General features: G+C 38.2%; 2 protein-coding genes across 2 annotated transcripts; both read left to right on the forward strand.

Moving 5' to 3' along the window:
- The first annotated feature begins 1064 nt into the window (after positions 1 to 1064).
- LOC130998611 (auxin transporter protein 1-like) lies at positions 1065 to 1613 on the forward strand. The gene is made up of 2 exons (XM_057924025.1): positions 1065 to 1337; positions 1416 to 1613. Exons 1-2 carry the CDS (start codon positions 1065 to 1067, stop codon positions 1611 to 1613), a joined length of 471 nt encoding a protein of 156 aa, XP_057780008.1.
- A 3257-nt stretch (positions 1614 to 4870) lies between these two features.
- LOC130998858 (probable inactive histone-lysine N-methyltransferase SUVR1) lies at positions 4871 to 8133 on the forward strand. Its single transcript, XM_057924283.1, has 4 exons — positions 4871 to 5133; positions 5234 to 5329; positions 6667 to 6792; positions 7635 to 8133. Exons 1-4 carry the CDS (start codon positions 5098 to 5100, stop codon positions 7971 to 7973), a joined length of 597 nt encoding a protein of 198 aa, XP_057780266.1. The 5' UTR covers positions 4871 to 5097; the 3' UTR covers positions 7974 to 8133.
- The last annotated feature ends 15028 nt before the right edge of the window (positions 8134 to 23161 follow it).

Below are 23161 nucleotides of genomic sequence, written 5' to 3' on the forward strand. Positions count from 1 at the left end.
AAGATTGAAGCCTCAGCCCAAATTCGAAAAGCTCTCCAACGGAAGAAATCTTGAAGACGTTCTTCGCCAACAAATCTATTCAAGACCTCTCCTATAAATAGCACTCGAGGATCACTTCAATCTTCACCGATTCAACGACATAAGCTGAAACTCTGCCAAAATTATTTCTCAGCCAAAGCTTAATCTCTCCAAAGCTTGAATCGAAGAATAGATCCCAAAGCCAAAACTCAGTCACTGCTGATTACATACATTCTCTTATACCTTAGGTAAACCTCTGTTTATCCAAAGCCTAGGTCAAAACTAACTCCAAAGAACTTGGTCTTTGAAGTTCAGTTGGCAAAGATTTCAAACCTCCCTTCGAGTTACTGAATCGAGTGTTTGAGTTGAAAAGGAGTTCAGGAAGGTACTCTGACTGCGTGAGATCCTAGTGCAGGTTCGTGCTAGGAGTGGAAAATCCAACGCGAGTGAAGTGTTGGTACTGAAGATTGGATCTTCAGTTGATTCGTTTGTGTGCACCCGGCTAAGCACACGGATAGGTTTGCAATGCACCAGTTAAGCACTTGCGGAGTAAAGTTGTTGGTCTGATCAACCGACCGTGGATGTAGGAAGTGTTTTTCCGAACCACGTAAAAATCTCTGTGTTATTTACAGCTTTCAGTTTTACATTCTTACTTGTGCTCTTTCCATTGATAAACTGAACACTGACTAAATGCAAAGAGAAACCTAAGACTAACAACGTGCTCAACAAAGGCTATTACGAAACAAAGTTATTTTCGCTGCGTATGTTATCAGTCTGACTGATCTATCCTCTGATAGTCAAGAAGACTTGTAACATCTCTGTTTTAGCAAACTCTACTGAAGCCTTAACGTGCATCAGTTAAGTTCCAGTTCAGTATCAGTCATCAACCCTGTTTGGTCAAAACTCATTTCAGTTAACAGGCGTCTAAGTTTGCGTGTAAAGTTTCGTTTTGATCTCTATCTTGAGATTCCTCTGTTTTTGAGGAAAAATACCCTATAGGTGTAGTCTCTCCCCCATACACCTATTCGAGACCCTCTGGACCTAACATGCTCATCCACCAGTTCATCACCTTCGGGTTCACCTGCGTGCCTCTCTACTTCGTGTGGGAGAAGGTCGTGGGCGTGCACGACACCAAGAGCATGTGCCTGCGGGCCCTGGCCAGGCTGCCCGTCGTCATCCCCATATGGTTCATCGCCATCGTCTTCCCCTTTTTCGGGCCCATAAACTCTGCTGTCGGGGCGCTTCTCGTTAGCTTCACGGTCTACATCATCCCCGCGCTCGCCCACATGCTCACCTACCGGAACGCCTCTGCTCGTCAGGTGCGATCGTCGTTTCAACTGACTGATAATTTTGATGATGGAATGGAAAAAAAATTTAGATAAATTTTTGTGTTGCAGAATGCTGCGGAGAAGCCTCCCCTGTTCGTGCCGAGCTGGACGGGGATGTATGTCGTCAACATGTTTGTGGTGTTGTGGGTGTTGGTCGTCGGGTTCGGGTTCAGAGGGTGGGCGAGCATGACCAATTTTATTAGGCAAGTCGACACATTTGGTCTTTTCGCCAAATGCTATCAGTGCCCACCCTCCAAACACCCGTGAGTAAGATAGGGCGATAATAACAACAACAACAATAATAAAGATAGGCTTTTTGCCCCGTTGTAAATGAGGTGTTTAGTCGTGAGTGAGTGTAGTGTGTTTTTTCTTCTTTTCTTTACTCACACATGTTAATTCGTCCAATTTTCTAGTTGTTATCATTTCTCTTGGAAGAAAACTATTCATTGAAATGTTATCAGTTTTACCACATGAACTCCTGATTTATGCTTAATTTACACTATTTTTATGGGTTTGTTTGTGCGTGTTTTAAGTTAATCTTCTGGAATTTGGTGCGTTTTATGGTGTATTATATGCTTTGCAGGAGATTTAGGCTTTCAAGATGAAAGGATGCAATTTTGGAGAACTTTGGATGAATTTGGCGTTTTCTAGGTGTTCTGGTCTTCAGAGAAGAGAAATCACCATTCCTCTGGCGTCAGAGGAATCGACGCGCCAGAGGAATCGAAAGCCAGAGGAATCAAAAGCTAGTCCAGAGAAATCCGCGAATACCAGAGGAGCCGACATCTCCAGAGCAGAGAAGTCACGCCAGAGAAATCACTTCGCCAGAGCAGAGAAGTCATGCCAGCGAAGTCATCACCAGAGGAGTCCTCGCTGCCAGAGGATTCACTTCCCCGCTGCCAGAGCGGAGGAAGGCCAGAGCGGAAGACATTCCGCTGGCGACCCATTCCGCTGACGAAGTACCTGAGATATCACCCGTTCCTCTGGCGAATGCCAGAGAGATCATCATTCCGCTGGCAAACCATTTCTCTGGCGAGGTCAGGGAAATCATCCATTCCTTTGGTGAGAGCTGCGAAGTTGGCGAGAGTAGGAGTGTTTTCCAGAAGCGCGCATCCAGCTGGAGAGTTGCCTTAATTCACACGATTCTATTACCACTAGAATTCTACTTTGCATGGCAACTTCCATGGTGATCCGAAGGAAAGCTGAAGCTTATAAATAGGTCCTCTTTTGACCTATTCGAGAGAGCCCCGACACCCAGACTTATATTTTCAGTTTTATAGTTTTAGCTTTAGAATATTTTAGCTTTCTAGTTTTCAAGGCTTGGATCAAGATTGAAGATTCAAGTCGCTACAATCGTTTTTATTCGGTTTTTATATAATTCAGTTTTTACAATTGCATTCTCTTTAATTATGTTTATGTTTTATTTTACTATGTCTAGCTAGTTTCCTTTAGCTGATTGTAGGGTTTGTAAATAGTTGATTGAATTTATGTGTTTTATTTGTTAATACCTTTGTGCCTTCCAGTTTATGATTCATAATTCCTGGTGCTTAATTTCTTGTGAATTATCTGATCAATAGTTTGCATGTTTAGCTATTCGGTTTGAGACCTAGCGGAGATAACTGTTTAGCGGATTCAGGAATGTATGATATGATTTTAACCTTGAGACCTAGCGGAGATAGGTGGATCATAGGGAGCTATTCTTAGGAACTATTGGGAGTTAGTAGATTTTCTTGAGACCTAACGGAGATAGAGAATTTACTAATCTACGATCGTTGCTGCTCTAGCGAGAGTAATTGATTAATTAAGTGATCTCTCATCATAACTGGATTAAATTGGTACATAGGATTAATAGATTTATTGCGTAGATTTAATTGATGAATTTACTACCCTAGGATCAGTTGTCTTTTAATACTTGATTTTTCCTACGCGATTTTAATTATTGTTATTAGTGTTTTAGTTTAAGTTAATTAAACTTTCCTTCTTTCGTTTGCCTGAATATTACTAGAGTTTAATTAGGATTACTTAGAGTGATTCGTTATAATAGTCCCTGTGGATACGATACTCGGTTACTTGTTATTTGTGCTACAATTGCACCGTGTTAGTTGTGGTAATTTGTTGCTAATAATTTAGTGATCAACTCCCCTGCATGCTAAAGATAAACCCTAATATATTTTTTGGTTATAAAATTTACATTCAATTCTAAGAAACTAGTTCAAATTGGATCCTCTGAGTGTCACTCTAATCTTATTTGGGACCCTACTATTCTATGCTCTAAATGAACCTTAAAGTCTTAATAAATAAATAAAGATGAATAAAATCATAAAATTTAGCTCTAATCGGATCCTAACTTATATATAGACATATAGCATATTTTGTATGTGGTTGTCTTACACTTATACTGCATAAAATTACATATTTGCGTTTAGGATAAAGATCCATAGAGAAATACAAATATTTAGGAACTTAAAAAAAATCTTAGTCATTTATATTGATTGATCTTATCATCTACATTTATTCTGAATTTATTTATTTCTATATATCTCTTGCGAATTTACAAACGTTGAACAGATCAATAATTTTGATGAACAGACGTATTTTATTTAATATGTTGAAAATCTAGTCACTCTAGGATTCGAACCCCAAATCAAAATATTTGTTCATCAAAATTATTGATTTGTTCAACAATTCTAAATTTCACAAATTTTGTAATTTTTCCATGCAATCTAACTCTACATATTTAAATTGTTCATGATTATATATGCATGACCAAATAGTATAGTTCAAATGTTCAAACATAAATATAATATTCCTAACATACTCTACATTTGCATTTTTACGCACGCACACAAATGTATATATATAAGTTAATATTTAAATGTAAAATTCTTTTTAAAATGTAAGTATTTTATAAATTCATATTTTGTAAAGTCTATATTTAAAATGCATATATGGTATATATAAATACTACTGTGTATTGCATACTTATAACTACTAAACTACATAAATAGATATTTAATGAAGCCAAATATTGTTTCAGTCATTTGCTATAAACATCAAAATATCTCGAAATTTTGTGTGACAGAAAAAACAAATCGTTGGCAGATTGTACAAACGAACTAGGACAGTGGCAGGGACTTGAAGAGGACAAAGGACTGAGTAAAGTTGGTGCGTTTAATTTTCTTTTAAATTTGTGTCTCAAATAAAAAAAAAATGCAAAAACTCAATTCGAACGCAAAAGTAGTAGGAAAAAAAATTATAACGAAAAGATAAAAAATATAAAAAATTCGATCCAAAATATGAAAAGGAAAAATGCATATACCTATAAATGAAATATTTAATGACACAACCTCTAGACACTACATAGAGAAACGAAACTATTCTTTCTGGCTTAAAAAAGAGTTGGATGAATCAAAATTTTGTGTCTCGTGTAAATCTTCACTTTGAAGCACCACTCCAAACACATATGTACTAAAAAAAATTGTTCTCAAAAAATAAATAAAAATGGTTAACTTGAAATTTAAAAAAAAAAATACCTAAAATAGATACCATTTATTTATGTCTGCATATTCACAATTAAAGCATGCATGTTATAATATCCTATCATTTCCGTCAAACATCTATTCATCGGCAGTCGCCACTGCAAATTTTCTCCCTCTGCTTCTAGCCATTTTTAGTAAAGAATCAAACTTTTTTCGCACCCCATTTTCCTCATCGATTCGCTGAGTTGCTGTGCGTGTAGTCCATCACAGTCAAGATGGGGAGGCCTAGGGGGAGACCCAGGATCCTGCGTGTATGCATCTTTCTCGATTCTCTTTGCTCTGCTCTTGTGATTTCCACATTTTGGGGTTGTTTTCGTGTATTAATGATTTAGGGTTTCGATCTTTTTTCAGCCGCGGTTGTCGCGTATGGACGCGGCGGTGGACGCCATGCTGCCGCTTGGATTCCCGGAAGCAAAGGTGAAGAAACGCGTTAACCAACTGCTCAAGGTAAACTTGGAGTTACATTGGAATGTTTCGTTTGTAGTTTTCCCATTTCTTCGTCAGTTATGGTGGGGTATATATTGCGAGGAAGAAAAGGAGGAATGCCATGTGATAATTTTGAGTGTTTGCGCGTGTAAATCCTTTCTTTCTGTTTTTTCCTTTTATTTTTAAGTTTAGTATTTTACGTTGGATGATAAGCGTAGTGTGTTAGTTCTGTTTTCCTTGTAGAGGTCATGTTGTTGGAAGTTAGCTCACATATTAGCTCATAATTTGTTGAATCTATCCAAATAAGTTGCAAAAAATATAATATTTGTGCTTTTCTAGGTGGTGCCATTTGAAACTTTAGAAAATGGCATATTGTTAATTTTATTTCTTTTGCCCATTTTTTCAAGCATGAAGTGTTTATTTTTCTTAGCCAATTCATTTTTCTCTTGCTTAGTTACAACTAAGTCTTGTGCAGAGGCAATGTAAACATCAAATGATCTAACAGCACACTTTGATTGTGCTACATTAGATGTAGTTTTTAAGCTCAAGTTGGTAATGAAAAGGCACATGAGTTGATCTAGTAGACTTTTGTTGCAGAGCTACTGAACATAAACATAGCTAATCCCAACTTATATGTGCAAATATCAAGCACAGTGATCTACTGAGCCGTCAAATTTGGCAAGCTTCAAACTGTTGCTTATATTTATTACCCCCCCCCCCCAAGCAAACCATCCATATTCTTTTTCATATTTGCGAGAGTAGGCAATGCATTGGAATCTTGTAGTAAAACGTAATCCCATTGCCATAACGTGTGGAAGATTGATGAGTGTAAAATTATTTCCTTATTGTTGACCACTACATTCATATACCATAAGGGGTTGAGAGGTCTTTTTCTAGCTAGAGCTTGACTATTGATCTTATTTCAGAAACAAATGAATTTCAGACATATTAGACTTGCTGAGATGGTCATGACCAAAATCCATGTCTGAGCTGTGTAAGTTGAGGCTGTAAGTGATAGCAGAGCACCCTGTTTTGACTGTCTTATTTTGAGTCGGTATAGATTATAGGTTATAGTTGAGAAACTGAAGTTTGTAGAAGATCTAAGAGACAAATCATGTGTAGAAAATTTCCCTTCCTATCGTTTTATTTCTTCTTCCATAATCCATTAGGTCATTGTATTTATCAACTTAACTTCTAACTGCCTTTTATGCGTGCGTGACAATCAAATACACATGTGTACAATATATGAAGAAATGTGCATGTGTGCAGAGTTGAGCAGAACGAGTGCATACAGCAGAAAGGTCTGGCACGTTGAAGAATAACCCTTCATTTAATTGCTTGATATTTTTCTTATATAGGTATACGGTGGAGATGAAGGATGGCCATTCATTGAGGAATGCTCATATAAGGTACTTCTTGACTCCCTTCTTGAAGAAAAGGATGATGAAGAGCAAGTCACGTCGCAAAATGGATTACTACTGGAGGTATGACCAAACCCAGAGCACACTCTTTTTACCATGTTTTTCTATGACAGCTTAAAGTAATTTATTCTATTTTGTTGTTGCTCTATTTTATATTGCTTTTGTCCTGCAATACCTGACAAGCATTTTTTCAAACCATGATCTGCTCACAGTTTGGCTATAAATAGAAGAATGAAACAAATTCTACCTTGAATCCTCTTCCATTTAGGTCAATAAGTTCTGATTAGAAGGGGTATATATTTTGTGTTTACATACACTCACAATAAAAATTTCGAGAGAAATCAGTCATGCAGTAATTGCGTTTGTAAAATCGCATCTACTCAGTTGAAGTTTTACCAGTTTATGTTAGAGTTCCGTGAAGATTCATTTGTTCAATTTTTGTTTTGCCTCTTACTTCACAATGTACCCTAATGCAATAGGTCTATTTTCACTTAGTGTAAGTCAAAACTGCAATATTTGGATCTTTTTACTAACATTGGAGTAATTGTTTGTTAGCAATTCTCATTGTTGCTTCAAGTGATTAGATAGATTAGTGATGCGGTTTGTGAGATGTGGTAGTTGTTTGCCTTCTTTGGGATTGAAGAATTATTCAAAACTATTTGTTTGGTTTTTAACTCACATGGCAGCATGTTAGTAAAAAGGAGTTAATTTAACTGACTTCTTGTGCCTTTTCTCTTACCATGATTTCAGAAATCAAATTGAATATCCAAAAGCTCTGCAGCAAGAGAATTAATTGCTTGCACATGTTAGATTTTGTTTGTCTGTTGCTATCATAGTTCATTTTCTGTAACGAAGTCTTCACTAGCTTGCATCCTAATCAACCAAATTCACCACATTATTCTCAGCCTGTTGAAAATCGGGAACTGTTGGACAAGCCACAAGGCGATGAAGACCTTAGCTGCAGTCGAGCTTCGGATGCTCTCATAGAGCACCCCTCAGAAGCAGTTGCAGAGGATACACCGCTGCCAGCTTCTTCACCACCACGAGATAGCACTCATCTGCTGTTGCTGCCGGCCAATACACGGACACGTTTTCCTTGCTATGGTTGGATCGAGAGCGATGAGGATGATGCAGATGAGTTTATTAATCTGGCACCTGCTCCTGCGGCCATAGCCACTCTAAATGTGCCCCCATGGAGGAAGAAACGCAGGTCAAGATGGGATGTCAAGCCTGGTGATCCTTAGTTTAAATTTATTACTTTGTGCATCAAAGCTCTCATCTAATCCACAAACTGGGCTATTTCTTCTCATGCCACTGCATTCTTGTAAATGTATAACCTCATTGAGTGATAAATCTTAACTCATACATTCAACCTAAATTGTCTTAACTTTCTTGTTTTTGATATATATAACCTCAAGATTTTATAAACTTCTTTAGACTTGGGCAGGGTGTTTAAAATGTGGCCACCTTTTATATATTTTGTTGATGTAAGTTTTGTTTAAGCAGTTTTAGAGTTAACTGTCATCATATCTCGAATTTAAGGAAAACTTTCAATTCAATACCAGTAAAGGCATCAGCTTTGTTTTATTTACTTTACAATTACTACTACAGTTTATTTATTCTTAGAGTTGACTACACCAATTTTTTTTTTCAATTAATCTATGTATACATATTATGTATATATATAATACCCTTAAAATTTAAAGTTAATTTTTTTATATTTAGTTCGATAATTAATATTTAAGAGCTTGGCTAATTTAACCCTAGACTAATTTGGCGGTTGTGTAATTAGATATGCTTATTTGTTGTGTTTTCCTTTTTCTACTCAAATATATTAGAAAGCAAAACAATTATTTGATTCTTTTAAAATAGCTATCATGACATGATATTCATCAAAATTGCAGCAGATCTAATCGTGCATATATTTTTTTTGGAGATAAGATAGAAATGGTGCATTAAACATTCAGCATTATATCGTCCATAATATTTGTATTTTCATCGATTAACCAATATGAGTACAAAATGGGAAAATTAAATAACCAATCAACTTTTTATTAATTTTTTTTTACTATATGTGTAGTAAGGTAAAAATTATATATTTACTTATAAATAGTGAAAGTAGTGTTTTTTATGAATTAAATAGATAGAATTTGGCATGTGTTCAAAATGATTAGTTACAATTAATTTACACGGATTTTGATCTAAGTAGATCTAATATAACCTTGATCGATGATGATAAAAAGTAATAGTACTAAATAATATCATTTGCTAAAAATCATAAATCACTCATAAAAAATGAAATTATACTATATTATTATTGGATAATAAAAACTATAATAACTTATTAGTAAAAAATTGAAATTAAAAAATAAAAAAATCAAAAGAATTTAATATAATTGTGATAATAGTGCCACACATAGACAACATTGTCGATTATTTCACAAAATTATTAGAGCACCCGCAACGCTATCCTCGAGTGGCTACTCGAGGAAGGCGTTGCGGTCGAGTAGGTGCGTTGCGGCGGGGGGCGACTCGAGGAATGCTCGAGTGCTCGGGTAGCACTCGAGCGAAAAAAAAAAAATATTTTCCAACGGCTTTTTCGTCCTTTTTTCGATTTTTTTTTTCAAACGGCTCTTTTACCGTTGAGCCCATTTTCCTTTTTTCTTCTTCTTCTTTTCTCTCTATAAATAATACTTCTCCCTCATTCATTCATCACAACTCACTTTCATTCATCACAACTCACTCCTTCTTCCTCCTACAATTTTTCTTGCAAAATGTCATATTCGTTCTTCCCAAAATGTCGTCACCTGAACATGATTCTTCGCCCGATTCCGACGAAGTCGCTGAAAAGTTCATGGAGTTGGTTGAGTTGTAGAAACAACTGCTTCAATCATACTGCCCCCAACCGGCGCCAGAGCCGGCGCGTGCCAAACGTCCCCGATCATACGTCCACCGTGATCGTGAAGAGGCCCATGTACGTCTTATGCAAGACTACTTCATCGACAATCCAACGTACGGACCTACTTTTTTCCGGCGTCGATTTCGCATGCAGAAGGAGCTGTTCTTGCGCATCGTCGAGGCTGTTCAAGGTGAAGATATTTTCTTCCATATGAGCACTGATGCACTCGGTCGAGATTCTCTATCTCCTTTGCAGAAATGCACGTCGGCTATCCGCCAATTAGCCACCGGGGTTAGTGCGGATGTGTTCGATGAGTATCTCAAAGTGGCGGACTCAATCGGTCGTGTATGCCTAAAGAAGTTCTGCAAGGCGGTCATACGAGCTTTTGGAGCCCATTACCTGCGTCGTCCAACGGCAACTGACGTGCAACGCCTACTTCATATGCACGAGGCGAGACATGGTTTTCCCGGGATGCTCGGGAGCTTAGACTGCATGCATTGGGCGTGGAAGAACTGCCCAAAGGCGTGGCACGGCGCATACACACGCGGGGATCAGGGAGAGCCCACCTTGATATTAGAGGCCGTTGCCTCTTTCGATTTGTGGATTTGGCACGCCTTCTTCGGCGTTGCTGGTTCAAACAACGACATTAATGTGTTGAATCAGTCTCCTCTCTTCTCTGACGTGTTAGGAGGAACTGCGGCGCCGGTGGTCTTTCATGCCAACCAGCGCGAATACCGGATGGGCTACTATTTGTGTGACGGCATATATCCGGAGTGGCGTTGCTTCGTGAAGAGTCCATCAATGGCAACCAATCCGAAGGAGGCAAGGTTCAAGAAGATGCAAGAATCGGCACGGAAGGATGTGGAATGCGCCTTCGGAGTCCTTCAAGCTCGGTGGGGAATCGTTCGAAGTCCGGCGCGCAATTGGTACGTAGAGCACCTGAAGGACATCATGTTGTGTTGCATCATTCTCCACAACATGATTGTGGAGCACGAAGGTGAAGCGGCTGCCAACTGGAGAGATGATGACGGGGCGTCTAGCAGTGGTTCGACGGAGAGTGCTGGACAAACACCGGTGTCCTTCGAGGAATATGTGCGAAGGGATAGCCTTCTCCGAGATAGACAACTACATGCTCAGCTCCGATATGATTTGATGGAGCACCTTTGGGCACGTTTCGGACCTCTAGGGCCAGAGTAGTTAATTTTTAGGAATTGTTTTTATTTTATTTAAGTTTTATGTAATATTTTAGGATTTTATAATTATTGTAATTTAAATTTGAAATAAATTGTGTTTTTAAATTTGCGCAATTAAATTTAAATGAAAAACATAAAAATCAAAACTAATGTTATCAAGTAGGCTATCAAGGAACCCCAATGCAGCACTACCTACTCAATAACACAACCACTATCAAGTAGGCTATCAAGTAGGCTATCAAGGAACCCCATTGCGGATGCTCTTAGATAGTACAAAAAAAGTTATAAGATATTAGTAAAATTAATTAAAACTTTTAAGGAATGATTGTAATTGTTAAATAATGTTAACGTTGCCCAACATAGAAAAATTTTAGCAGGACAGATCAAAATATAAATGGTGTCACTTTTAGCAAGATGTAGTGAGTATAAGACATTAGTAAAACTAAAATTTGAACAAATTAGAAAAATTGTAAGGATTCATTATAATTCTTAGAATAATGTCACATAATGACTACATTATTTGATTATTTCATAAAATCATACCATAGCAAACAAATAGAAGATACCAGTAAAATAAAAGAATCATTGTAACTATGATAATGATGCCACATGTTGACCACATTGTAACTATAATAAAAGGAATAACATATATTTTGATGAAGCTTAAATAAAAAGAAATTAGAAAATCAATAGGAATTACTATACTTGAAATAATAACATCACACGTTGACTACATTGTTCGATTATTTCATAAAATTATTATATAGTACTCCTATACAAAATAAAATATATTTGTGATTAGAAAATTAAAAGAAATAATTATAATTGTGAGAATAATATCACGTTGATCACATTATTCGACTATTTCATAAATCTACAATATTGTACAAAAAAAAATTGAAAGATATTTGTAAAATTGAAATAAGAGATCAGGATTGAAATATGTTGGGAACTTAATGGAATACCTTAATCCTTGTTTTGATGATACCAAAATCCATAGGTTTTGATTGTAATAGACTAGAACTGTTCGAAGTAAAGTGTTAGAGTTCTTTTCTAGTTTAGTTGCGGTTCTGAAGGCTGAAGACTGAAGGACGAAGGACTGAAGACTGAAGTTGCCAACTGAAGTATCAATTGAAGAATCAGTCTTGAACTGATTACTTAATGCGTGCCACGTGGAATTAGCGGACTGATACTAAAGTCAAGTATCAATTAAACATTCTTCCTCGGATTGAACCTCCAACGTTCAAAGGAAGCCACGTACTCCAAAAGTATAGCCGCATTAAATGCAGAGATCTCAGGATCATCATTTATCTGCAGAGGTCATTCCTATTTGGTGGCTACTTTATCAGAGACGTCGCATCTCCTGCTCCTCAACATAGCCGTTCTCACCAAACAAGGAACCTCAAAGATTGAAGGCTCAGTCCAAATTCAAATTGCTCTCCAACGGAAGAATTCCTGAAGGCCTTCTCCGCCAATGGATCTATTCAAGACTTCTCCAATAAATAGCGCTCGAGGATCACTTCAATCTTCACTGATTCAACAACATAAGCTGAAACTCTGTCAAAATTGTTTCTCAGCCAAAGCTTCTTAACCTCTCCAAAGCTTGAATCGAAGAAGAGAATACCAAAGCCAAAAATCAGTCACTGCTGATTACATACATTCTCTTAGACCTTAGGCAAACCTCTGTTTACCCAGAGCCTAGGTCAAAACTAACTCCAAAGAACTTGTTCTTTGAAGTTTAGTTGGCAAGATTTCAAACCTCCCTTCGACCGATAGAATTGAGTGTTTGAGTTGAAAATGAGTTCAGGAAGGTACTCTGACTCCGTGAGATCCTAGTGCCAGTTCGTGATAGGAGTGAGAAATCCAACACGAGTGAAGTCGTTGGTACTGAAGATTGGATCTTCAGTTGATTCGATTGTGTGCACCCGGCAAAGTACACGGATAGGTTTGCAGTGCACCCGTAAGCACTTGTAGAGTGAAGTTGTTGGTCTGATCAACCGACCGTGGATGTAGGAAGTGTTTTCCGAACCACGTAAAAATCTCTGTGTTATTTACAGCTTTCAGTTTTACTTTCCTACTTGTGTTCTTACATTTGATAAACTGAAAACTGATTAAGTGCAAAGAGAAACTAAATACTAACAACGTGCTCAACAAAAGCTATTATGAAACAAAAGATTTCCGCTGCGTATGTTATTAGTCTGACTGATCTATCCTCTGATAGTCAGGAAGATTTATAACATCTCTGTTTTAACAAACTCGACTAAAGCCTTACGTGCATCAGTTAAGTTCTCGTGACTTAACTGATAACTCATTACTGAAGAGTCTTTCAGTATCAGTCGTCAACCATGTTTTGGTCAAAACTCTTTTCAGTAAACAGGTGTCAGAGTTTGTGTGTAAAGTTTTGTTTTAATCTCTGTCTTGAGATCCCTCTGATTTTATAAAAATAGCCTAAATGTGTATTCCCCCCCATACACCTATTCGAGACCCTTCGGACCTAACAATTGGTATCAGAGCAGGTTGTTCGCAAGAACAATTTTATTTCTGATTAGGTTCTAATTGAACTAGATCCTTTTTATTAAAGGTCTCAAAAAACTTTCCTCTTTCTAAAAGTGCTTGCTATTTGCCCTATCTGTTGTTACCTGTTCTCTCTTTTTTATGGAGACTAACCACAACAGATTATCCTCTCTACCTATGTTTAGTATTGAAAAATACGACATATGGAAGTTTCGGCTTGAAAACTTCCTCACCGCCCAACGTTGTTGAATGTGGGAAGTCATCACCAACGGACCAATCATCATCACCGAAATTGTCAAAAGAGTTCCAGTTGACCCAGCTCGGGATCCATACGATGAGATCCAGATCAAGCAGAAGGTGGACTTCACCACAGAAGAAAGAAAGCAAGATGAGCTAGACAACCTCGCCAAAAGCATCATCTCCGGCACGGTTCCAGACTAGCATGTCACCGAGATCATCAAGTGCAAAACTGCAAAGGAGATATGGAACATTCTTGAAAGAATGTGCATCGGATCCGAGGAAATCAAGGAGAACAAGCTGTTCATAGCTTGTCAGAAATTCGACTCCTTCCTAATGCTCAAAAATGAATCTGTCGACGAGATGGAACTCAGATTCAATTAAATCCTGAATAAAGTTCAATCCATCTTGAAGGACAAATACACTCAATGACAAATCAATTTGAAGATTCTTCGAGCACTTCCGCGAGGAGATTGGCAGATCTATTCAGTCGCTCATCAGAATAAGCCTGGATTTAGTCAGCTCCCGATAAACAAACTCTTCTCTGACCTCTTGGCAAATGAGTTCGACATCCAGAGAAATCTTGGAATCAAGAGGGCTGGAGGATCAGACGAAGATGATCCATCAACTTCAAAAGGAGCAGCACTGAAAGCTTCAGCAAGAGAAAGCAAGAAGCAGACAAAAGAACCGGCGGAACTCAAGCTCGAGGACTTCTTCAATCAATATGCTTTGTTGACTGAAAGATTCAACAAGATGGAGTCCAAATTCCGCAAGTACAGGAGGTTCCACAAGCAGCACTACAAAGGAAATGAAAGATAAAGCAACTCCAGTTATTCCACTGATCGAAGCGGAGAAAGAAAGTCAGCCGCCTTCGACTTGAAAGATGTGGAATGCTTTGGATGCAAAAAGAAAGGGCACTTTCTAACTGAATGCCCTAAACTGACGCAGTCTGAGCGCAAAGAGCTGAAAGCCAAGAAAGATCGCAAATTTGCGAAGAAGAAAGCGATGGTTGCTGATGAAGCAGGATCTTTCGAAGATACATTAGAATCATCCGACTTCAATTCTACCAGCTCAGATGACGAGAGTCAAGCCCTGATGGCCAACGAAACCAAAAGCGTGGCCGACAACAGCTACGACAACGGAATGATGGACCAGAGGTAAACTCTCACTCAAAAACTCCTTATACTGATAACTCCTTGTTATTTTCAGGAGATCATTCAGAATCTGGAAAAAGCTCAGCCGATGAAACTGACGAGTTCGATCAGCTCATGACTGATCACTGTCAGTTGAGGAAAATGTTTGAAGATCTCCTCAAGCAGAATCAGAAAATGGAAAAGGAGATCAATGATGAACGAGCCAAGAATCAGACAATCATCTACTTTCCGGATGAAACTTGTCTTAATCAACTGATCATGGAGAACAGTCGACTGGAAGAGAAGCTCAGAGTCTCCAACTCAGAATGTGACAGAGCATCTCATGAAATCAAGAGGCTCAATCACAAGCTGGAAGAAACAGTCAAGGACTGCATGATGAAGTCTCTCATGATGAGCAACTTTCCATCGAAATGCCTCGTTGAAAGCATTGGAGGAAAGGTTGCTACAACTGATAAAGGAAAGAATATCATGATCAACGAAGTGGACGATGATTCTGAAAACAACACTTCAGAAGAATCAAGAGATCATGATATGGATGAAGTTCGGAAATGCAAGCTGATGGCAAGGACAAATGTTCCTCCTCCACAAAGCTACAAACGAGCAAACGAGGCCCCCAACCAGATCATCCTACTAAGAAGACTGGAAAGTAGATTTCAGTCAAAGATTGGGCAAGGAACATTAGGACTCAAGAAGAATCTTCCTCACCAGTCTAGGGGGAAGAACAACAACATCAATCAAAAACTGAAAACAGTTCAGTTTCAAAAAGAACAACATCCATGGAGACAGAGCTGTGATAGGTCCAGACAAGCCAAACGCCAATCACGACGACGAGCAACTGGACATCATATGACTCATGTTCCACAACATCAGTCAAGTCTCCATCAGTCCACAACGACTCAAGTATCTCAAAGGATATACTCTGTAGAGCAAAGAAGGCCTCAACAACTCATCAGACAAAGCTTCCACAAGAGTGAGGTTCTCAAAAGGAAAGCTCACCAGAAGATTGCTCATGTGCCAACTGAAGTACCAACCACTTCAGTCAGACAACCAGCAAAGCGCAAGAGATCAGCACCAAGATCTGTTCTGAAGCAGATATGGGTTTCAAAGGGAACACGAGCTAACATTGAAGGACCCAAACATTGATTGGGTACCTAAATTAACTTTTCCTTGCAGGTCAAAAACAGGAAACACAAAAAGAAGGAAGAAGTTAAAGCTCCAATCAGAACATGGTATCTGGATAGTGGCTGTTCGAAGCACATGATGGGCTACAAAGAATATCTAACTCAATATATTGAGAAAACTGGATCAAAAGTTGCATTCGGAGACAACTCAATCGGAGAAACAAAAGGCTATGGTGTGCTCGACATGGGCAACGCCAGTATCAGTAATGTTACCTTTGTTTCTGATCTAAAACATAATCTGTTGTCTGTGAGTCAATTTTGTGACAGCGGTTTCGCAGTGAAGATCAAAAAGAATGAATTCACTGTCAGAAACAGTCAAAGAAAGGTGGTTCTGAGAGGGATCAGACAAGGAAGTCTATACGTCGTCTCATGGGAAGACAGCCCTCCAGAAACATGTCTCATCAGCAAAAGCAGCTCGGAGCTCAACTGGCTGTGGCACAGGAGACTCAACCACCTCAACTTCAAAACGATCAACAAGCTTGCTAAACATCAACTGGTAGAAGGTTTACCTTCTATTGTATTCCAGAAGAAGCAAGAATGTGAAGCATGTCAAAGAGGAAAGTAGACCAGGACGTCATTCAAGTCAAAGGCAGGACACTCCTCTGGAAGGATTCTTCAACTACTTCACATGGATCTGTTTGACCCAATCTCTCCCAGAAGCTACAACGGTAGGAAGTATACCTTAGTTGTTGTGGATGACTATTCACGATATACTTGGGTTATCTTTCTCTACACAAAGAGAGAGACACTGCTGGAATTGCCAAAGCTGCTGAGAAGACTAAGCGTTGAAAAGGAAGTCAACATCATCAGCATCAGATTAGATCGTGGGACTGAATTCCTCAATACTGTCATTCGTGAGTATTGTGAGGAACAAGGAATCAGTCATCAAACTTCTGCAGCAAGGACTCCTCAACAAAACGGAGTAGCAGAAAGAAGAAACAGGTCTTTGAAGGAAGCAGCAAGGACGATGCTAGCCAAATCAAAACTTCCCTTAAAGTTTTGGGCCGAAACAGTCAACAACGCATGCTACACGCAAAATCGCTCATTCCTCACTCAAAGACATGGGAAAACTCCATACGAGCTATGGAAGAACATGAAGCCTTCAATTTCACATTTTCATGCTTTCGGTTCTAGGTGTTTTATCCACAACAATGATAAGAGGAGATTAAACACATTTGATAGCAAGGCTGATCCAGGAATCTTTCTTGGATACTCTGGAACTGAACGATCCAGCAAAGCCTATCGAGTGTTTAATTCTCAAACTCTTTGTGTTGAAGAAATACCACATGTTGTTTTTGATGAGTCTACTGATGATTTCAGAAAACAGGAAACTGAAAGAAGTGTTGAGAACACTGAAGTTTCCAGAACTGAAATAAACAACACCGAACCTTCTACAGTCTTGGTGTAGTGACCAGGAAAAGATGAAGATACTGAAAAGCTTCAGTATCAGAAGATCAGTCAAAGGTCTGAAGCTCAGACTGGAACCACAGCAGATGGCATCAGTCAAGGGGGAACTCCAGTTGTCGAAGAAAGAGTTGAACATGCAGAAGCAGCTCCTGTTCAACTCTCCCCTGCTTAAGAAAATCCTCAACATTTCAGAACCATTCTGACTGAAGAACCTCCACCATCACCAGAAGAGATCAAGAAGTATCAAAGATGGTTTGAACTCCATTCAAAGGAGAACATCATTGGAGAACCATCAGACGGTGTAAAGACTCGAAGATCAATGTGCAACCTCGTCTTTGATATCAACCAGAACTGCATCAATAAAGATAAGAATTTCAGCTATTTCTTATCATCTACAGAGCCCAAGGATGTCAATGAAGCTCTGAAGTCCACTCAATGGGTCATCGCAATGCAAGAAGAACTCAATGAATTCAATCGGAATTCAGTTTGGGAGCTTGTGGATCGACCAGAAGATGTAAAGGTGATTGGTTTGAAATAAATTTTCAAAAACAAAAAAGACGAAGAAGGAAATATTGTGAGAAACAAAGTAAGGCTTGTAGCAAAAGGTTACAGTCAAGAAGAAGGAATCGACTACGATGAGACGTTTGTCCCAGTTGCCAGATTGGAAGCAGTCAGACTCTTCTTAGCCTTCGCAGCTCACAAAGGATTCAAGGTACACCAAATGGATGTGAAATGTGTATTTCTCAATGGAGTGCTCACCGATGAAGTCTACGTAGAACAACCTCCGGGTTTTGAGGTTGCAGGACCAGAAAAGGTGTACAAGCTGAAGAAAGCGCTCTATGGCTTGAAACAAGCTCCAAGAGCATGGTATGATACTCTCTCTGAGTATCTTGTTGAACAAGGCTTCAAGAAAGGATCAGTGGACAGAACGTTGTTCACTCTCAAAGAAGAAGAAGATCTCCTACTTGTTCAGATTTATGTCGATGACATAATCTTCGGATCCAAATCCGAATGCATGTGCAAGAAGTTTGCTGATATCATGACTAACAAGTTTCAGATGTCCATAATGGGATAAATGAATTTCTTTCTCGGATTACAAGTCAAGCAGACCAGCGAAGGAATACTGATCAATCAGTCAAAGTATGCTAAAGAACTGATCGCCAAGTTCGGTATTCAGCACATGAAATTAGTCAAGATCCCAATGAATATTAAACTGGAAAGTTGATCCAGGATCAGTAGGAAAAACTGTATCTTCAACCAAATACAGAGAAATCATTGGATCATTGTTATATTTGACTGCGAGCAGACCAGACATCGCGTATGCAGTCGGGGTTTGTGCAAGATATCAGTCAGATCCAAAAGAAGCTCATATGGATGCTGCAAAATGAATTTTGCGATATATCAAAGGCACACCCAACTTAGGATTGTGGTACCCAGCTGACAATGACTTCAAGCTCACCGGATATTCAGACTCAGATTTTGCTGGATGCAAAATTGATCGCAAATCAACTTCGGGAACTTGTCAATTCCTAGGCAACAAGCTCATCTCATGGTTTTCAAAGAAGCAGACTTTAGTCGCCACCTCTACAACTGAAGCTGAATATGTTGCTGCGGGAAGCTGCTGTTCACAAATCCTATGGTTAGTCCAACAGTTAATGGACTATGGGATCGAAGAAAATGAAGTCCCAATCTATTGCGACAGCTCAAGTGCTATTGCAATCTCCCAGAATCTAGTTCATCACACCAGAGTCAAGCATATTGCTATTCGACATCACTTCATTCGTGATCACGTCGAAAAGAAGGATATCTCTGTTGAATGGATTCCGACCGCAGTTCAAAGAGCAGACTTGCTGACCAAAGCTCTTCCTGAAGAAAGGTTCAACAATCTGTGTGGAAGGATCAGCCTCATCAACCCAGAAGAGTGATGCTGTGTTTGAAGATTTCCTCGAACAGTCACGATGACTGGTGGTCAACCAACTGATGCTCTACGACTGCTGACGTGGAAAAGAATGAAGACAAATCTTCATCTGAAGGAAACTCATCCTGATAAGTCAACCAGGATCAGTGGTTTCGACTGACTACAATGATCAGTCGATCAGTAAGTTTTTTTCAAACTTACTATTTAAAAATCAGTTATTTCAGTTATGAGTCTTTTGTCTGTTTTCAAAAGTTTTCTCTAACTGATCAGTTTGCTTAAAAATCTTTAACTGATTGTTGGAAAATGAAATATCCGTGAAGGGCAAGTACCTTTAAGAAAATTTGATTTGATTTCACTTGTCCTGATCTTTTCTAAAAATCTTTCCAACCTTTTGCCTCTGGAATCAAAATTCTTGAGAATCTCATTGACATGACATAATGCAATGATCTTTCTCACCTTTTGAAGCTTTCGTCCTCTGCAGTGACGGCGGACGTGAAATTTTACTTCAAAAATATTTTAAGCACAGTTTTCGAAAAACTTTTCATCCTCCTTCTTGGTTATACCTTGATGTCTTCGTTTGTTTTCTGCATCAACTAACAACTCTCCACAGCCTTCACTGTGAGAAAAATTTCCAATCTTTCAAAAGTCGCAGAGAAATTTTTGTTCCGACAAAAAGAGAATTCAATGACTGAAAAGTCATGGAGTGGGAGAATGACGCTCACATACTTGGTCTTCACCGGACCCTTCCACTGGATCTCAACATCTCTCCGACGTCAAAGCTTGCTCTATTCTCACTTGTATCCAACGATGCGAGTGTCTTCCATTCTCATGCCCGGCCCATACGGTTTAAAGTACCTATCTCAAGAAGACGGACTTCACCTGGTTCTCAGGCAAGCATCACACCTTTTTGTGAAGCTTTCATATGGTGCAACAACAATGAGCAGAAGCTCGTTGTCAGCCAACGCAACCCATTGCACAAGGTCTTCTTCTCATGGACCCGGTGCTGGGTCATCGACAGTGGCTGTCCTCACGACAGTCACTGATTTGATCTTTCATTCCCACACACTTCTCAAACTACTCTTCACTCTCTCCTTCAAGAAACCTCTCCTCACCCTCCTTCGGTTTGCATGATGGTCGTTCTTTCTCTTCCATCTCTAAGAACCATGCAAACCAACCTCTGCCCCTTTCTTCGTCTTCCCCATTTTCTTTCCTCACTCTCTTCTTTCACTTTCTTCTTCTAAACCTTCATATTCTCCACCTCCATCACACCCCCAGCACCTTTCTCTGGATCCTCGTGTGAGCCTCATTCAATCCTCGAGTGATCCTAGCTTCATCCTTCAGTTATTTCTTCCTTTTTGATGTTGTCAAAAAGGGGAAAAGATCTGAGAGACTTATCATCTCAAAAGACTGAAGCTGATTAAGCAAAATGATCATCACGATGATCATGAGGAAGGTTAGCCAGGAAGACTTCAAGTCAATGGAAAACAAGTGTGAATGGAACAAGCTTAGGAACATAAAGACTGAAGATGAAGATCAAGAAGTTCAAGGCGCAGCCAAGCAGACTGCTGGAGTCCATGGGTTGCCCATGTATTTTGTTTTGTTGTTTTTACTCCATTGTAAATCTTGCTCTGTACCTCGACTGATGTCTCATCAGTCTTTTTTTTTAATGAAAAGAACTTCTTTTGATCTCAACCTGAAGACAATGACTCTTTGTCCAGGCTCTGATTAATGTTTTTCTGCCTTCTCCTCGTTCAGTGTTTGAACTGTTGTGTTCTTTCTCTAAGTACAAGTTTTTAGGTTCTATTGTTAAGGGGGAATAGTATTCACCCTGTTTTAGAACTTGTGCTCTGAGTTATGTCTTTTGATTGTCTAGAACTGTTATGTGGTTTTGGCATCATCAAAAAGGGGGAAATTGTTGGGAACTTAATGGAATATCCTAATCCTTGTTTTGATGATACCAAAATCCATAGGCTTTGATTGTAATAGACTAGAACTGTTCGAACTCAAGTGTTAGAGTTCTTTTCTAGTTTAGTTGTGGTTCTGAAGATGTCGCGGCCCGACTTCTAGCTAGTAATAGCATAGACCGAGTATCACGCGACTAATTTGGAAAAAGGATCGCTTTAACAATAATAACAATAGACCATTGATTTCAACCATTTCATAATAAGGTTTGACCAAAACATAGGCGACTCTGATAACGGACAATATGCAAATCAATAATAGGCATTATTAGTCCAGTACTAAGTTAATTAAGTCATCAAACCTTAATTTTGATTTACAAACATTTCAACAGGAGATAGACAACCACAGTCATGACACACAAAGTATTATATCATTACAAAGTAAAAAGTAAAAAGGTATCCAGTCATAGATGTTCATAGAGCAACACAAACAAAAGCATAATTGGATCATTCGTATGAAGACGCGTGATCCGTGAGGTCTAAACGAGATATCATAGATATGCCATCACAAGCCAAGGCATACACCTTAAGGTTTGTGATGATGCAAAAGTGAAAACAGATAATAGACGTCATTTTGATGTGTCGGGTGTAACAGACTCTTCGTACATAACGCCTCCTCCTCTCCATCTCTTCTTATCCTGCACATTTAGAAATATATGCAGGGTTGAGTAACAAAATATTACTCAGTGAACATATGTCGAAGATAATTTGAACAGTGCTACTTAGAGCTATAGGTTGAACTTGCCTGTAATTTAGCAAAACACAGGTATATAAATTTTTAGAAGAAAATTTACCTGTGCCTGCCATTTTTTTTTAACAAGAGATAATAATAATCCAACATATATATATATATATATATATATATATATATATAAATTCAACAATAAATCTGCAATACGGATATCCAAGAACATAGAATGCATGGACCTCTGCTACTCAATATTTTCCTCATCATAAAGATGGTAATAATAACAATATGGGGAAGAGAAGGTGGCCCCCTTTCTCAACCCCGTGACCGGCCGATGCATGACAACGGCTCACGATCACCACTGTGCACATACCATAACTAGTAGCCCGTCAGTTCACATAGTTCAAGGGCGATCGTATTACATTGTAGCATATACAATACACTTCATTATCACTCAATCAAAACATGGCAAGTCAACAATTTTAATCACATTATACTTAATAATAATATTAAGAAGTTTAGTCGAAACATTTTTATGTTTTTAACCCACATAGGAAGGTTCGCGAGGCCCACATATTAGGGTTAGAAAATATGCCCACCTCTCGTCCTCACTTTCCTTCTTTTAGTGACGTAGATTACCCTGTCGCTTTTCCTCGTTCAACCCTTGATAGTATGAAAGTACGTGTGTTTATTAATATGGGAAAAGGGAAGCAACATGCATAGTGAATTATTTTATTCACTCACTCCCAAATAAATCGTGTTTCTCCATATATATATATATGTATATATATATATATATATATATCTTTTATCAACTAGAAGTTGTTTAAATCATGAAATAGAGTAAATTGGCACATGCTAATCATATCTCATTTTATCTTATTTAATAATTTATGATCTCGTTTTATCGAATTGTTTTTCTTATACTCAAATATTTATATAAATATTTGAGGATGTAGGAAATCCAAAATTTTATAAAATCCTTTTTATTAATCAATATATAACATTTAATCTTATGATTATAAATTACATAATCAACATTAAGTCAATATTTATATATTGACTATAAACAACATATTATCAACAGATAATCAATATATATATATATATATATATATATATATATATATATTAATTTATATGTTTAGTCAAAATTATGTATGCCAAGTGAAGGTTTGTATTTAAAAGATTTGTTCATTATCAGTAGTAATAATATATATATATATATATATATATATATATATATATATATATATATATATGAAAAAGGAGTTTCCAAA

The sequence above is a fragment of the Salvia miltiorrhiza genome, chromosome 8 (genome assembly GCF_028751815.1).
Source record: "Salvia miltiorrhiza cultivar Shanhuang (shh) chromosome 8, IMPLAD_Smil_shh, whole genome shotgun sequence".
NCBI classification, from domain to species: domain Eukaryota; kingdom Viridiplantae; phylum Streptophyta; class Magnoliopsida; order Lamiales; family Lamiaceae; genus Salvia; species Salvia miltiorrhiza.